Below are 17,855 nucleotides of genomic sequence, written 5' to 3' on the forward strand. Positions count from 1 at the left end.
ACCTGTTCGTTTGCTTGGTTTTATTAACTTACTGGTTTGAGAATGAGATAACAAAAGCGATCTCAGGGCATGGTTATAAACTCAGATGCATAACATAAATGAGATTAGCAGGGTAGAGTAGGGAGCAGTGGGGGCTGTGGCAAACTAAAATGTATATGCCCATAACATTGTGTGTCAACTATATTCAAATAAAAGGACTTTTAAAAAAAATGCACATGCCCACCTGAAGAAAGCAGCCATCACTCAGCCCTAGTTGATTGGTGCCAAGCAGGAATGTAGGCACGGTCATCAGAGCATCTGAATTTTCAGGAAAAGTCAGAAATCTGGTTGTTATATGAAATCTCACAATTATTTATGTTAGCAACAATTTCAAAAGCTTTTATACTCTGTGAGGGCTAAATTAAACATTATCTTTGAGCTGCTAGTTTGAAATCTCTGTCCCTTGGGGGGGGGGGCTGAACCAGTTGCAGCAGGTTGGAAAGTGATTGGGTAAGGAGGAAGGGGAGACCACTTGCTGTTGGAGGGAAAGGAGAGCAGGAGAGCTTGGAAGGGAAGGCAGGGTCAGGGGAGAGTGTTCTAGGGTAGGAAAGACTGTTTATAGGCTGGGAGAAAAAGAGTGGAGAGAAGAAGTTGAAGACCAAGGTAAGGAAAGGCTAGTTGAAAAAATAAGGACCCAGCAGAAAATAAATGGGTCCAGAGATTAAGCTGGAGGAAGGACTCCTTTGTTCAAAAATGGACTACAAAGTGGTAAGGGTACAAAGTGGTAAGTGGTAAGGGTACAGTGGTAAGAAGGGAGACAGCGATGGATTTTACGTCTGGAGGCCTTTATTTCCTTGGTGAGGTGGGTAGGAGATGGATCAAGAGGCTCGAAGAGAGGAGCAATGGTTAGGAATGGCATGAAGGGACATGCGACACGGTGCTGACAAGGATGAGTGGGAGGTGGCTGCACTTCTGAGACCTGCTGAGGGTGGAAACCCTCCATTTGCACATGTGGATGGTTTTCTCCAGCAGGGCTAAAGAGCCTGGGTGTTGCAGTTGGTGGTGAAGGGGATTAGCACCTGTTACATGTGTCTTACTCTCCTTATCTGACTTATCTCCTTGTTCCTCCCAACAATCCTGCTTACTCAGACTGAACACCGATAAGCAAGTGGCAACTCTTGGATTCATACCCATGTCTAGGTGGATTGCAAGCCCATTGTGTGCCTTGTCTCCACCATACCACTGTATACACTCCTGCAGAGGTGAAGACTGGGCCAGTGAATTCTTGTTTGGCCATTGGCTGCCTGGTTTTACCGAGAAGTCAAGGAATAGGGGGGAGAGCATGATGACAAAGTAGTTGGAATTATTGACCACTGGGAATCTATGGAGAAATAAGTGAGGGCCAGTGGGGATGATAAATTGAGGGGGCAGAGGGGCTTGGAGGAAGGGGAAGACTGGGTGAAGCCCAGGAGACAATCAGTGAGAGACTGAACCAGGGCAGGGGCAAAGGGATTGGTGAAGAGGGACGTATTCTCGACAACTTTCAATAGGGGGGTGGAAGTGAGAGAAGTGGTTGAGGTGAAGATGACTGCAGGCTGTCTAGGCTGTACAGTTGGGTGGACAGCCATGCCTTTGACCAAGGCTTTCCACCTCATGCCCTGCCTCTCTCTGGCTTACCATGCTGTAGACACAATGGCCAGCACATTCTCACTTCAGGGTCTTTGAAACGCGTGGAGCACTCTTTGTCCAGAGATGTACGAGTGGCTTGTTCTCTTCTTCCAAGTCACAGTTCAGACACGCCTCAGAGGGGTCTTTCTTAACCAAGCTCTCTAATGTCGTTCTCCTGTTGCTTTATTTCATCTTTTTTTTTTTTTTCCCCAGAACGCTTATCACTACCTGAAATGATCATTTATGCTTTTATTTACCTGTTTTTGGTCTGTTTCTGCCACTACAACAGACAGTCAAGAGAGCAGGGATATATGGGCCTTCATCCCAGCTTTGTTTTCTGACACCTGGAACAATGCCTGGCACACAGTAGACTTTCATGAAATACTGAGTAAGAGAAAGGAAAGGAAAGGGACACCTGGCTGGCTCAGTTGGTTAAGCATCTGCCTTCAGCTCAGGTCATGATCCCAGGGTCCTGGGATGGAGTCCCGCACCAGGCTGTCTGCTCAGTAGGGAAGCCTGCTTCTCCCTCTCCCTCTGTCTGCCGCTCCCCTGCTTGTGCTCTCTCTCTGTCAAATAAATAAATAACATCTTTAAAAAAAAAAGGAAGGAAGGGAGGCAGGAAGGGGAAGCATGTTTGGGGAAGGGCACATGTTCAGTGTTGGAATGCTGACTTGAGGTGCCTCAGAGACAGCCGGGAGGTGACATGCAGTGGGCAATTGGGAAGCAGAGTGGGAGCTCAGGAATAGGTTGTCCTGTGCCCATGAAGAAGGTGGGCTCCCGAGGCACAGTAGTACAAGCACCTCCTTTCACAGGCTGACCGCCCCTTCAAGGCCAGCACTGGGAGTTGACTGGTTTGGGGCCCAGTGGGAAAAAGGGTCCCTCTGGGTTTGTTACGCTGAAGTTGGGTCAGAGTTCTTCTCACTCCTCGCTTTTCTGTTTCCCATTCTTGCTGCTGCCCAGCTGTGGCCGTTTTCTAACCTCCTTCCTTGTCAGCTGCAAGACCCTGGAGTCTGAATGCAGACTAAATCCTGTCGTCCCCTTTATCTCTAAGAATATCTCACCCACATCCAACCCACAGAGGTGTGAGTCTAGCTTCACCCAGAAGCTGGACTTAGTTTTACTAAATTAGGAGATACTTGTCCCTTGAGCTTGGCTCCTGCCCCATTTCAGTTGGCCATGCAGCCCTTAGCTTCCCCCAGGCCATTCAGCAGACCCTGCTGCCCTCTTTTTGCAGGGTCTCCAGCTGCTGAGCAGCTCCAGGACATCCTGGGGGAGGAAGATGAGGCTCCCAACCCCACCCTCTTCACAGAGATGGACACCCTGCAGCACGACGGAGACCAGATGGAGTGGAAAGAGTCAGCCAGGTGAGGCAGAGTCCCAGGGGAAGGGAGAAGGTGGCTTCCCACTGCAATCTGCCTGGGGCCCAGGCTGAGCTGACTCTCCTGGTGGGAAGGACCATTGACCAGTGGCATCTTGCACATTGCGTTCTGCTGGGACACTCCCTGGCCCCTAAAGACCTCCACATCTGCCTGGCTTGGTGTCTAGAACTGGGCTGGATACTAAGGAGCAAACAGACACTTACCACTTTGTCTTTATTCTCAAATTAAAATCCACGTGGGAAGGTAGTACAGATACCCATGAGGCCGTGAGAGAATAATACAAGGACATATATACTTTCTTGTCAAATGGTTCAAACTAAATGCCATACGAGAAGGGAAAGCACCAAGGGGGCTAGGGTAGGCAGGAAGGGCTTCCCGGAGGAAGGAAAATGTATGTCATGAAAAATCAGGTGGAGTGGTCCAGTGGGCCTCTGAAGAAAAGAGACTCAGCAGAGTTTGGGGTGGGACAAGCAGAGTGGAGCTCTAGAGGCGCATGTGGGGGACAGAGGAACTGTGTATATAGGGGCAGTAGAAGGAGAAGAGTCAGAGGGCTGTTGGGGAACCATGTGGTAAAGACATGGAGCCAAGGGAGGATTGTAGTAAGGAGTAGTGCTGGCCATACCCAGTACCTGGGACAGGGTGGCCTTCTAACCGAACTGGACTGGTCAGCAACACCAAATGCTGCCAAGAGTCTAAGGAAAAGGTAGGCTATGGTAGGAGGCAGCAAGAAGGGCTGGTGAGAGAGGAGGGACCCTGAGAAGGAGGTTGAGAAAGTCCAAAAAGTGGGCTATACCAATGTTTCTCAACCAGTTTTGTTTGTTTTTTTTTTTAAAGTGTGCCCCCACCCCCAAGAAATTTTAATTTAAATTAACTTTATATAAATTAGTATTTGATTTAATTTATTTCTAATTAGAGGAATTAAATACTAAAGAACATGATTCTGTCAGGTTGGCTTTCACTTTGGGATGCCATAAACCATGGTAATATCTAAAACTTTTTGCACCCCCAAGACCCCTTTGGGGCTGCTGTTGCCCCAGTTGAGAATGCCTGGACTAACTGCTACCTGTATCCGGGACTGGCTCTGCCTAGGGGGCCACCAGGATGCCCAGATCCTTGCAGCTGCTCCACCCATGGCCTGGGCTCCTCCCTCACCCACCAACCTCACTCACCTGGGCAGTTGCTCTGTAGAGCGAGGAAGAGCAGGTTTGGACATCCCCAAACCTCCCCCTTCTAATCTCTCCTGGAAGAAAGGCCCCTGGGTGGACTACCAAATCCCTGCAGGCTTCCAGGAAGGAATGAATTCTAGCCTCATGGCCTGCCCCAATCCCTGTATGGAAGCCCTTGAGCCTCTATTTACCAGCCATTCAGTGAGCCCTTACTATATGCTAAATAATTTACAGGCTTATCTCAGGCAAGCTGCACAATGACCCTGAGGAGGTGGGAGCTATTATTATCCCCATTTTATAGATGAGGATACTGAGGTTTAGAGGGGGAAATAGCTTACAAGGGTCAGAGTGTACAGGCTGCTGAGTCTGGGTTCTAGCCCAGGCCTGTCTGACCCTAGCTTGAGGGCTTATGCACTTTGTCGTGCTTTCTCCGTTTTCTCAGCTCCCTCCCTCCCCTTCCTCAAACTTGCAGGGACTCAGTTTGGGTTCCCATGGAAATAGAGTCTGAAGGCAATTCCACTGGGATGAGAAATAGAGACAGCCACAGAGACCAGGGCATCTATTCAGGGCTGAGAAGAGAGGGTAGGACATTTTAAATAGAGCCCAGCCTGGGTTATGGTGGCTTAATTCCTCTGAGGAGCTGGTGCTTCCCCTCCCTTTCTTGTCCAAGGCGGGGAAATAGAAGGAATGTTGAGAAGGGCCTTCTCAGAGACCCAGTAAGAAGAGAGTGTTCTCTCCACTGGGCAAGTGCTGCATCCATAACCCCTGGCAACAAATGCCAGGACCAGACCTTCTGTGAGAGCCTATCATGCATGCCCACAGAGCCCTTGCTAAGAATGCCTCAGGGCGCTCAGAGACCTGATTGTCACCACAGACAAAATATTGTTTCTGGTCTCTCTCAGAATGGATCCATTGAGGCTTCTGCACTCTAGACCCTGTAATGAAACTGATAAACTGTATGAGATAATATTTCTAGAAGGAGGCTCCTCCTGAAATAGAAAAGGGTCTGATCTGACAGTTACCATCTGCAAGCTGGTAGGTTTCCCTGCAAGGTAGGCTTTCTGAGGACATAATCTGAGGTGACCCTGGAAGGGTCCTGAGTGGACCTCAAACCAATAGTGAGAGGAAAGTAATGGCTAGGGACGCCTGGGTGGCTCAGTCGGGTAAGCGTCTGCCTTCAGCTCAGGTCATGATCCCGGGGTCCTGGGACTGAGCTCCGCATCAGGCTCCCTGCTTAGCGGGGAGCCTGCTTCTCCCTCTGTCTGCCGCTCCCCCTGCTTGTGCTCTCTCTCTCTTTCTCTTTCTGACAAATAAATAAATAAATAAAATCTTAAAAAAAAAAATGATGACTAGAAGAAGTTAAAATCACTGAACCCAATTCCAGGCAGATGTGAGGGAGAAGCAGCTTGGAGGCCAACTTGGGGGCAGGAAACAGTGGGAGGAGAGGAGCTCAGGCCTCCCTACCTCAAGTCCCCTTTCTCTACTTAGCTTCCTTTAATCTTTTGTCCAGCTAACAGCATCAGGTTTCCAGCTCACTGTTGGAGGTTTGACCAGCAAGCCTGTAGAAAGGTCAGAGAAAGGGCTTGACCATTGGCCAACAAGTCTACCTTGGCCTGGATAGCTGTGCTGGAGACTCCTCCAGGCAAATTCAACAGTAGAGGTGCTTGGGGCCAGGCCACACCCCTACAAAAGAATGGGAAGCATTTCCCTCAGCTGACAGGCTGTGAGATCTACTCGGGGAAGCCAGAGGTCTTAGAAGTTTCCAGAATCCAAGAATCTGCAAATCCTAGTGGGTTCTGGCCTCCTTGGGGTAATAGGAGAAAATGATGGTGGTGTGGGGGGTGGACAACCCCTCACACAGACACTCAGGCCCTGGGAGGGTTGCAGGCCTACACCCACATCAAAGGGAATGGAGGGGACCCTTTAATAAAAGTATTTAATTTGCTGCAGGAGTGTTTGCTTTATTGAGTTAGGAGATTAAGAGTGAAAATCTCAAATCCGCAAGGAATTTTCCCTGGTGGTGCTTTGTCAGGGGTTATTAGTTTGGGGGATGTTTTGAGCCCTTGAAGAAGGAGTCACCCCTGAACAGATTTAAATGGCTTTTAGAGCTCCACTGAAGCCTTGCTCTGTGCGCATGATGGGGACTTTGTGTGCGGTGGAGCAGGGGAGGGGGGGTGACTTCTAGTGTGATCAATGCTGGTAGGTCAGGCTGTTAATAAGATAGATTTTTACTAACTCGATCTCTTTAGCATTCCCGGGAGGAAAATGCAGCTGGCTATTTGCTGATACTGACCTTGCCTGAAGGGAGGGCTGGATCAGGTGGGTCGGGGCACACAACCCCCTCACTACCAGCAAACAATTTACCCAGAATACTGTCCTCTCTCGGCCCAAGTTGGCCTGGCTGCAAGGACAGGAAGAGAAGAATGATCTGGGCTGGAACCCACCCAAGTATGGAGGGCCCTTTGCGGTTACTCAGACATAGCCAGAGCTTAGAGCCTTCCAAGAGTTCTTAGAGAAAATTCCAAATCCAAGCTGCCTGTGATCTCAATTCAGAGCAGACCAAAAGAGTGAACTTTCCAGAGGTTCTTATGAGACACCTATGCTTCTAGGACATTTGTGTGATGACCAGGAAAGGGCAGAAAGAAGGGCAGGAAAAGTGGGTCAGCTTAGTTGGGTCAAACAGACCAGTATATTTTCAAAAGCATCTTACATGGGGAGTTGCTTGCATACTCTCTATGTGATAGAGGGGAAAGCCTGAACTTTGTCTCAGCTTTGAAACTCTCCCACTTAAGATCTTGTAGAATGCCTTCCTAGTATCATTTCCCTGCTTTGTCCGGGGGGGGGAGGGGGAAGTGCAGAATGCACCCCCAGCCCCCTGGTCTCACTATCTCACTACTCACCTGGGACAACTCTATGGATAAAAGCCAAGTAGGAAGCTGAGAGCTCTTAGCACAGAAGTCAGCAAACCTCAATGATTCATTTAAGTATGATTTACAAAGTGTTACTGTCTGTAAACCTGAGCCAGCTGTTGGAGGTACAAAAATGAACATGGCAGATGCCATCCTGACTCATTTGGGCTTTGTGTCGAATGGGGCACAAAAGTGGTTAAACAGGCATTTGGTGACAGGGTGCTGTGAAAGCACTGTGGGGGCACCCAGCCTAGACAAGAGGGGTTAAGGAAGACAAACAGGAGCAAGAGGTTTTCACCCTGAGACCTGAAAGATAGGTCAGAGTTAGCAAGGAGAGGGTATGGAGGGGGAAGGGAGAGGCCCTGGGAACAAGGAGACCAGACCCACAGAGGAAGGGGCAGAAATGCCCTGTGGCTGGGCTGCAGAGTGAGGGGCCAGACATGGAGGGCCTACGCAGGCCATCTTTTGCAGTTTGAACTTGATGCTGGGAGCTTCAGAGGACCACTTGGCGGGGGGTGGGGGGGGTGCGGGGGGAGGAGCAGGATTGTCTGGGAGAGGCCACTCTGGCTTCAATGTGGAGAATGTATTAAAAGGAGGCAAGACTGGGCCTGTTAGGAGGCTGGTCTTGGTGAAAGTTGGGACCCTGAACCAAGAAGTTGGCAGTGGGAACAGAGAGAAGGGGTGGATTTGAGACCTATTTTTTCAAGCATATAATTTCATATATATGTGTGTGTGTGTGTGTGTGTGTTTTATGTGTGTGTGTGTTAATATATGTATTCCTTTTAAATATACTTTCTTTTTTAGAGCAGTTTTAGATTCACAACAAAAGTGAGCAGAAGGTGCAGAGTTCCCATTTGCCCCCTGCCCCTGAACATGCAGAGCCTCCCCCATGGCTGACATCCTCCATGAGTGTGGTCCATCTGTCACTGTCACTGTTGATGAGCCTACATTGCCACATCATCACCTAGAGCCCAGAGTTTACATGAGGGTTCACTCTTGGTGTTGGACCTCCTATGGGTTTGGACAAATGTGTAAGGACATGTATCCACCATTATAGTATCCTACCCAGTAGTTTTACTGCCCTAAAAATCTTCTGTGCTCTGCTTATTCATATCACTGTCTTCCATAATCCCTGGCAGCCACCACTCCTTTTACAGGATGTGAGACCTGTCTTAACAGGAAGAATTGACAGGACTTAGTGACAGGTGGCATGTTGGGGACCAGGATAGTCAGGGAGATGCCCAGCTTTCCCGCTTGAGGAAGCGGGTAACTTGTGGTAGCAATTTAGGAAACACAAGAGGAATAGCAAGTTCTTGTTGTGTTGGGCATCTTGTTTTGTTCTGATGGACGCTGATGATGAGTTCCCTCTGGGACATGTTCTGTTTGGGGAAACTGCAAATGGAGGTGTCCAGCAGCACCGTGTAGGTACAGAGGTCTAGAGCTCCGTGGAGAAGCCTAGATTTGTCAGTGCTCAGCATCTAGATGGGAACCAAACCCATAGAAGAGGGTAAGTTTGCCCCTGAGATCTGTGAAGTGAGAGAGTTCCCAGGGCAGAACCCCCAGGTCACTAACATTTGAGGGGTGGGCAGAGGGAGTGGAACCTGCCACGGAGACTGAGAAGGTGCCACCAGAGAGGTAGGAAGGGAACAAGAGGAGTGCTGTGTCCTGGAAACCAGGGGCAGGGAGACATTCAAGATGGAAGGAACAGCCACCGAGTGGGGGAGGAACAGAGAAGTATCCATAGGATGGAGAGACGAGAGCAGTCTCAGGGGTGGCATGGGGCAGAGGGTGGAGAAGAGAGTCAGGATGACGAGGGTGGGTTCAGTGGAACGGTTCTTTCAAGATGCTTGTCTGTGAAAGGTGGCAGTGAGCTTGGTCTCTCAAGGGAGGCTCTTGTTCTTTGTGAGAATGAGAGATCTGAGCATACTGAATGCTGATGGAAAGGAGCCAGATGAAGGAGAGTGGTGTAAAGATGCATGAGTCAGAGAGGAGCTGCTGGCGGGCTAGGAAGGCCCCACCCCTTCTGTGTGACAGGCCTGAAGGAAGGAGCAGAGGGCAGGGCAGCTGCAGCGAGGCTTGGGGGCTCCTACCAGGAGTGGAGAGGGCTGGTGATTGTTGGAGGAGAGGGGGATGCAGAAGAGCGGACTGCGGGAGCTGTAGGTAGCCAGGTGGTCCTGAGGCAGGTGAGCAGCTGCGGGCCTGGGGCCTCCTGTTTGACTGCAGTGGAGCCATGTATGGAGATTTGTGGTCAGATGAAAGTTTTTAAGGTTATTGACTTTGACTAGATGCTTATTTCCTGGTCTGAATAGTCACACGGTCTTTATCAAGCTGCTTTCACATCCAGTAGCTAACATGGTGCTTCCCTCTCCTTCCACTAGTCCAACACTGATACCTGACACTTATGCCGGGTAAGTGGGGAAAAAGGGATTTGACACGAATCAGAACTTGGATCAAGGCCCAGGTAGAAGTAGGCAACGTTCCCCTAGGCCTCTGAGGCCCTGGTTGCAGCCAGCACTCTCACCTGTGAGCTGTGTAAATACAGAACGGGGGCGCTGAGCCAGGTGTCCCCCAGGGGTTTCGTGATCACTTCTAGTCAGCACAGCTCAGGGTGGGGGCTGCCTGAGACCTAACACGCCAGGAGGGGCCGCCTTCAAAGCACCTGCCATCAGATTGGGGAAGCACCAGTCCGCCCCGTGGGGACGACCAGGTGGTGATACAACGCCATCACCTGGTGGACTCAGGTCTGTAAGATAGGTAGGATTAGCTGGCCAGTGAGTGGGATAGCAAGGCTAGCTAGGTGAGGGGAGAGCAGAACGCTGCTGGGATGTGGCTTGATTGGCTGGCAGTTCCTCAGAACCCCTAGAGGCTGGTCTGCAGGAAGGATCACCTATCCGCAACCAAGGACATCCTTGGGTGGCTCCCTCAGATGCAGTTGTCAGGAGGGAAGAAAGCCCATCATCAGACCACCTTGCCTGCCAAGACGCCAGTTGATTCATACATACATATATATATATATATATTTATATATTTATATTTGTCTAAATCCAAATTAATATATATTTATATTTTTTAACTTTTAAATATCTAAATAGTATCTATCTATAATTTGATATTATGGAAAGTTTCAAACACAAAAAGTAGAACAGTATAATGAGCCCCCATGTATCTATTACCCAGTTGTTGCTGTTTTTTAAGATTTTATTTATTTATTTGTCAGAGAGAGCGAGAACGCGCACAAGCAGGGGGAGCGGCAGGCAGAGGGAGAAGCAGGCTCCCTGCTGAGCAAGGAGCCCAATGCAGGGCTTGAACCCAGGACCGTGGGATCATGACCTGAGCTAAAGGCAGACGCTTAACCTACTGAGCCACCCAGGCATCCCTATTACCCAGTTTCATCAATGATTAATATTGATCTATCTCCACCACTTTAAAACATAAGATGTGGTTTTTCAACCCCCGATCTAGTGTAAAAGACAGGCATGGGCTCATAGACACAGATAACTAAAACCCAGGGGCGTACTGTGAAGTGGAGAGAACAGAGCTCTGGAGTCAAAAGACTCACCTGCAAACCCAGTCTCTTATAAGCTGCATGACCTCGAGCAGGTTCCTTGTCCTCTGAGTCTCTGGCCTCCTAACCTGGACAATGAGAATAGTAACAGACCTTCCTCAAGGGGGTGATTTGAGGATTAAGTGAGATAATACATGTAAAGTTCTTGGTATAGCATCTGGCACATCGTATGTGCTCAGAAAGCTCTAGCCACTGTTGTTCTATTAAGTGCCATGTGATAAATGGTGCAGGATGGGATGGGAGTCAGAGGAAGGAGCATTCTCTTCAAGCTTGGTCCCTGGGGGGGCTTTGCACGGATGAAGTGACCTTTGAACTAGGGCCTGAATAGCAGAGATGGGAGAGAGAGCACCCAGGTAGAGAAGAGTGCCTTTCCTGAGAGGCAGGGAGGAGCAGGAGCCAGCAGACTCTGAGGGACACTGACAAGCCGGTAAATGACAGCCCTTTGGAAGTCATTACAGAAACACACAGACAAGTGGCCTCCAGAGAGATTTGGCTCCAGAAGCCTTTCCCTGAAGGAACCAGGTAGGAATTTGCCAGTAGCTGTGTCTGATGGCATTCACGTAGCTGTGGACTCCACCTTACCCCTGAATGAAGACATGATATGCAGCAGGACAGACCCTTCACCAAATGCATGACCTTGGGGGCAGAGTGCCCACCCCCATTCCATTACCACAGCTCCTGGAATAACACACCTCTGCCGCATCCCTGCCAGCTAACCACTGGGTGTACTTTCTGAGAAGTGGTTCTCCAGTAACGCCCAAATTGCACTGCATAACCAAAGGCCCTTAGAGGAGACTCCTGTGCTAGCAAAAGGAAAGACTCAATCACAGGGAGTTAGTCAGCCATGGAAGCATGTGGGGTTCACTCCAGAACAGTCTACTACAGAGGTGCCCGCTTGTCTGGTCCCAGTCCCAGACAAATCTCATTTGCAGAGATGGAAGATTCCAGACATTTTATCCTGTCTTTTAAACATTTGAGTCACTTAGCCTCAATTCTGATTCTATATCTTTCTGATGATAATTGGACTTTCCTCATGCATCTGCCTATAAGGAGAGAAAGCAAAGACTGCAAGATGACAGCAACTAACTCCATAACTGTTGGAAAGCTCATTGTAAATTTGGGTTTATACATCAATCCTTGTGAACTTGGTTAACATTAGTCAGTATCCTTGCACCTAATCATCTCTGGGACGATAAAAAGACCAATTTCTGGGCCTGGTCTGGGGTAGATACCCTAGGAGACCCATGAGGCTTTTCTCCTTCTGGTACCTTCTAAACTTCTATATATACATGTTGACCCTTGACCCATGCCTGCCCATTCAGTCTTCTATACTTTATAGCCTTTCAAATTCACTGTCAAGTTTGGTTTGTGAACATATAACCATGTGCAATTTTAATCAGTTGTAGAAATAACTTTATGTATTGTTTCACATATATATTTTAATGCACACACTTATTATATAGTAAAAATCTGCCAAATAAATTGTAGGATTGGGCAAGAATTTGCTTAGGAGTTGCCCTTTTGAAAAACTTTTCTTCCAAATATCATCTCTTGGTTCCTCTTTCAAAGACTGAAAGTAGGGAATATCTAATGATATCTCAGACATCTCCAGGAAAATTCTTTATTGGCCCATAAGAGAATTAACACTGGCCTCTGGTTTCTGCTGGAAAATTCAGGGTGTTGATATGACTCAAAGCGGAGTTAAATAGCTGGATGATGGGGGAAAGCTCACATTCACGTTACTTTTAAGAAATGAATCTGTTAAAGTCACAAAATTTATTACCAGCTGGCCCCAGGCAGCAAGCTGAAATACCATGTCTTGATGCTTTGTAACTGATACATGGAAGTCAAGTCTTTGGGTGATGGGGTAGGGAGGGGAGAGGTACAGAATAAAGTCAGTGAGGCCATGTAGATGGAGAATTACCACAGTGTAGTGTGTACTTCTCAACTTGTAGGTGAGTAAACGTAGCTTCATCTAAGCGATAAATTCACACAAATAGAAGTCTTACAACAAATGTTTAGAGGCAACATAACCTTAACATTAAAGGTTGCATTCTATAGGAAATTACTTTTTTTAATCTTTATTTTTTACTGAAGTTTTTAGTTTCTTTAAGTAATCTCTATACTCCACGTGGGGCTCAAACTCATGGCCCCGAGATCAAGAGTCGCATGCTCTTCTGACTGAGCCAGCCAGGCGCCCCTACATTTTTTTAATCTTTATATTTAGGATGTTCTAGGGGAATTTTTACAAATTAACCAGGACATAATCTAATGATAATGATATGTAAAATAAGCACAGAAAGAAAGGATCTCCACTCCAATCAAAAAGTCTGTCTATATTCTCCAGATTTTACTCTTCGCCAACCACACCTAATGGCCTGCTCCTTGTCCTCTTAAAGACCTATGTCTTCCTTTTTTAAAAGTACTGATGTCCGATTCTCAGGCCCCCGAGATTCTAATGTCATTACTCTGGGGTTCAGCCCCAGGTGTTGGAATTTGTCACAAGCTCCCAGATGACAGTAATGCAGCTGAGGTGAAGAGGGACTAGGGCAGGGTGAGCGGGGTTAAAATTTAAGTCTCTGTCTGAGGATAGAGCTAGAATTCAGGTCACCTGGTTTTCAGCTCTTTCCAGGGCCTAAAAGGAGAACCCCCTCTTCTCACATCCCGGGTTTAAGTGTTGGAAAGCCTTGGCTGTACTTGGTAGCTTGCCCCTGTGACACTTTCTACCACTCTAGGTATTAACCAAACAGTAGCTTCTCTAATTGTATCTGTGGCCGAGTTACAAGTCACAGAAAAGGCCTCTGTTCCAGACCCTCTTTGCGTGACAGGGAACTGCTTTCTGGGACATGTGACTCTTCAAGGTTCTGTTCGGCTCCACCCCAGCCACAAGAGGGGCAGCTGGCGCCCACCCCCAAGTCTGGACAAAATCCCTGCGAGTTCTTTTCCAGCCCGAAGATTTTCTTTCCACTTGACCTCCTTCTCCAAGTCTAATTCCCCACTTTCTGAAGCCAACCATGGCACAAAGGTCACTTCGCAATGAGTTCGTTGGGATTACACATTAACCACTTTATCAGGCTTCCGAGAGAGTTTTTAAGCCAGGCTCTGGTCAAATTCCTTTTAAAGAGCCCATGCCTTTATTCCTTCTGAAAAGTGGATACACATTTTATTATGGAAAATTTAAATTTAAAAGTAGTATGTGGTAGAATGAATCCCCATGTACCCATCACCCAGGTTCAATGGTTACCAGCTAACTCACGGCCAGTCTTGTGTCTCTATCCCCTGCTTGCCAGGTCTCACTCCAGGGTTTCGGATTGGCCCCCCACACACACTGGATCACGTTGACACGAATCCCAGACATACACCATTCCATCTGCAAATATTTCAATGTGTGCTTCTAAAAGATAAGGCCTCTTTCTTCCTTCCTTTCCTATTTTTTTATTGTGGTAAAATATACTTAACATAATGCTTACCATCTTAGCTATTTTTTAAGCATGCAGTGCAGTGATTTTAAATACATTCAAAATGCCGTACAGCCATCACCACCATTCATCCTCATAGCTCTTTCAACTTCTAAAACTGAAACCCAGTACCCATGAAACAATAACTCTCCTTTCTCCCCCCCCTCCAGCCCCTGGAAACCACATGCTACCTTCTGTCTCTATGATTTTGATGACTCTAAATATCTCATAGGAGTGGAACCATATCGTATTTGTCTTTTCATGACTAGCTTATTTCACTTTGCATAATGTCCTCTAGGTTCATCTGTGTTGTAGGATATGCCAGAATTTCCTTCCTTTTTAAGGCTCAGTAATAGTCCATTGTATGCATATAACACGTTTTGCTTATCCATTCATCCATTGGCACACACTTGGTTGCTTCCACATTTTAGCTATTGTGAATAATGCTGCTGTGACTATGGATCTTGATCCACAGACCATCTTCAAGACCCTGTTTTCAAATATTTGGGTATTATTTCAACCATAATACCACTGTCACATCTTTTTAAAAAATGACACTAATTCTTCATTTTTAAAGTTTTTTTATTTTTTTGTGGGAGAGGGGCAGAGAGAGAAGAAGGGAGAGAATCTTAATCAGGCTCCATGCCCAGCACGGAGCCCAACACGGGGCTCAACCCCAGGAGCCCAAGATCACGACCTGAGCTGAAATCAAGAGTTGGACGCTTAACCAACTGAGCCACCTGGTGTCCCTAATTCTTTATTTTCATGGAATTATCTAGACAGTGTCTATATTTCCCAGATCATCTATTTTTAAAAATATAATTGGTCCAGAGGCGCCTGGGTGGCTCAGGTGGCTTATATATGTATAAAATTGGTCCATATACTGCATTTGGGAGCTAGGTCTCTGAAGTCATTTTTACTCTACAGGTTCCTCCTCTATTTTTCTCTCACAGTTGTTGTTACTGCTAAAGAAACAGCATCATTCGTCCTATAGGTTTTGCACCTTCTGGATTGCGTTGTGTCTCTCTGATGGGGTTTAACATCTATATTTCTCATAAAGGGATGGTGGGGTCCAGGCTTGTCTGATTCCTTTCTGCCTTTTTCAGAAGACTATTTCACAGAGGGCAGTATCTGCTTCTATCAGGAGGCCCTTCCAGCCCCACCGATTTTTATGTGTGTCTGTGATGGTCCTAGACTCTGATGGTCATTGCTTAGATTGTTCTCAGTATTTTTAAACACACTTAAGCCCCACCATTGTCTCTTTTCCCCAGTCATTTCCTTCTAGCTAGACTTCTCCCAAAATGATCGATAAGACCTCACTACTCTCAAGCAGGAGGGAGCAAGCATTTAATGATGGTAAGGGGACACCAGTGAGGAAACAGTGATCCCTGTCCTCAAGAAGCTTGATGTCTATTTGGGGAAGCAGGTATATATCCGAATAACCAGGAAACATGATTGACTACAATTAATTGTTTATTTTAGCCTCTGAGCCCCAGAAGTCAAGAACTTTACCTAGAACTGTCTATAGCAGAGTTGCCTAGGTCCCACTCAGGTATTCTGAAGATCGTATTTATTTATTTATTTGGCAGAGAGAGAGAGCACACAAGCATGGGGAGCAGCAGAGGGAGAGGGACAAGCAGGCTCCTGCTGAGCAGTTAAAGTTCTGGGAGGCAGAGAGAACTGATTGTCCTTGCTATCTGGAGTTAATGATTCAGGGCTTGATCCCAGGACGCTGGGATCTTGACCTGAGCCCCTGGGATACTGACCTGAGCCAAAGGCAGATGCTTAACCGACTGAGCCACCCAGGTGCCCCCCACCCCTCGAATACTCAGGTATTCTGATGTAAATTGGTCTAGGATAGACCTAGACATCAAGGCTTTAAAAGCATCTGAGGCATTTTTCTGTGCAACCCAGTTTAAGAATCATTATCCTAGGATAGGGGTTCTTAAAGTGCTGTCCCTAGATCACAGCATCAGCATCACCCAGGAACTTGTTAGAAATGTCCAGATTCGGGCGCCTGGGTGGCTCAGTTGGTTAAGCAACTGCCTTCGGCTCAGGTCATGATCCTGGAGTCCCGGGATCGAGTCCCGCATCGGGCTCCCTGCTCGGCAGGGAGTCTGTTTCTCCCTCTGACCCTCCCCCCTCTCATGTGCTCTCTCTCTCCTCTCATCCTCTCTCTCAAATAAATAAATAAAAAATCTTTAAAAAAAAAAAAAAAAAAAAAAAAGAAATGTCCAGATTCTTGGGGCACCTGGGTGGCTCAGTTGGTTAAGCGACTGCCTTCGGCTCAGGTCATGATCCTGGAGTCCCAGGATTGAGTCTCGCATCGGGATCCCTGCTCAGCGGGGAGTCTGCCTCTCCCTCTGACCCTCCCCCTTCTCATGCTCTCTCTCTCTCATTCTCTCTCTCAAATAAATAAATAAAATCTTAAAAAAAAAAAAAAAAAAGAAAGAAATGTCCAGATTCTTGATGCTCCTTCCCCTCTACCTGAGACGTATGAAATCAGAAACTCTGGAGTGAGACCTGGTAATCTGTATTTTCCTAAGCCTTCCAGTGATACTGATGTGTGCTTAAGTTTGAGAATCCTGTCCTCAGTGTTTACTATTGGAGAAATAAACAGAATGACTGGGAGAGGTTTGAGAGGAAGTGACCCTCTTGCTGGGCAGTAGAGAGTGAAGGGGTCAGATCTGGAAAACAGACAAAAGAGGACATTTCACTGTATAGATCCATGACCCTCAAAAGCTGGGAGCTTGTTAGAAAACCAGAATCTGGGATCCCACCCCAGACCGGCTGAATCAGAATCTATATTTTAACAATATCTCCACATTATTTGTATGTACATTGAAGTTCTAGTGAGACACTCTGGTATAGAGTATGTACTCCAATTATAAAAATCAAAGATACAAAACCAAAAAATGGCCATGTTAGGAAGGAGACTGTGGAGATATGGTTCTGCTCTTTCAGCTGGTGTCCTCAAAGCCATGTTTCCTCTGGTTCAAGGAGAGTGAGACCCATGTGCACAGAGCTGCTTATCTGCATTGGGATCCCAGACAAGTCCAACTATCCCTGAGTGACACAGTTCTATATGATTCAAGAGCAAGGGCTCCTCAACCCTCAGGGCACAGTCACACAAACTGGGAACTTTTATGGCCAGGCCACCCTCCAGAAGGGATGACCATCCAGGCATTCATGTTTTACAAAATCTCTCCAGGCAATTCTAATCGGCAGCCAAAGTTGAAAACCATTGCTGCACATCTTGGGTCCTCCATGTTTCCATGTTCCACTCAAGGTAAAAGTGAGCTCAATGTCTAGTAGTTGCCATTAAAAACACAAAATTAAGTTTCAGGGCACAGGCTCACTGTTCCAACATCTGGATTCCCAAAATAGTTGCAAGGAGGACCTGGAGAGCTGTTCCTAGTAAAGTTGTTGAGTATCCTGGAATTTTTTGAAATCAAGTTCTCCAGGGATGCTGGTAGTAGGAGACTAGCTCTGATATTGCCCTGAACTTGAAAATAGGTAACTTGGCTTTTCTGCAGACTATGCTCAGGTAGATTGATGTCCTTGTCTGTTTGTATGTAGAGCTAATGTTTTGGGGTGACCTAACAGTACAAATAGTTGAAATTCTGGGAGGCAGAGAGAACTGATTGTCCTTGCTATCTGGAGTTAATAGAGGATATTTCAAAGAGAAGGTGTGCTCTCACCCACTCCTTCTGGGTAGAGTTACATGTGTA

At 47.1% G+C, this 17,855-nt stretch overlaps 1 protein-coding gene across 1 annotated transcript in view; it reads left to right on the forward strand.

The window, feature by feature from the left end:
- The window catches only part of SLC4A5 (solute carrier family 4 member 5), a 78,693-nt gene that overhangs the window by 15,756 nt on the left and 45,082 nt on the right, over positions 1–17,855 (forward strand). The window contains exon 3 of the mRNA XM_064572299.1: positions 2,882–3,011. Within this exon, the coding sequence (XP_064428369.1) occupies positions 2,882–3,011 (130 nt within the window). The remainder of the gene's footprint in view (positions 1–2,881; positions 3,012–17,855) is intronic.

The sequence above is a fragment of the Mirounga angustirostris genome, unplaced genomic scaffold, assembly GCF_029215605.1.
Source record: "Mirounga angustirostris isolate CCGP_5_RB_7025 unplaced genomic scaffold, mMirAng1.0.hap1 SCAF_10, whole genome shotgun sequence".
Classification (NCBI taxonomy): domain Eukaryota; kingdom Metazoa; phylum Chordata; class Mammalia; order Carnivora; family Phocidae; genus Mirounga; species Mirounga angustirostris.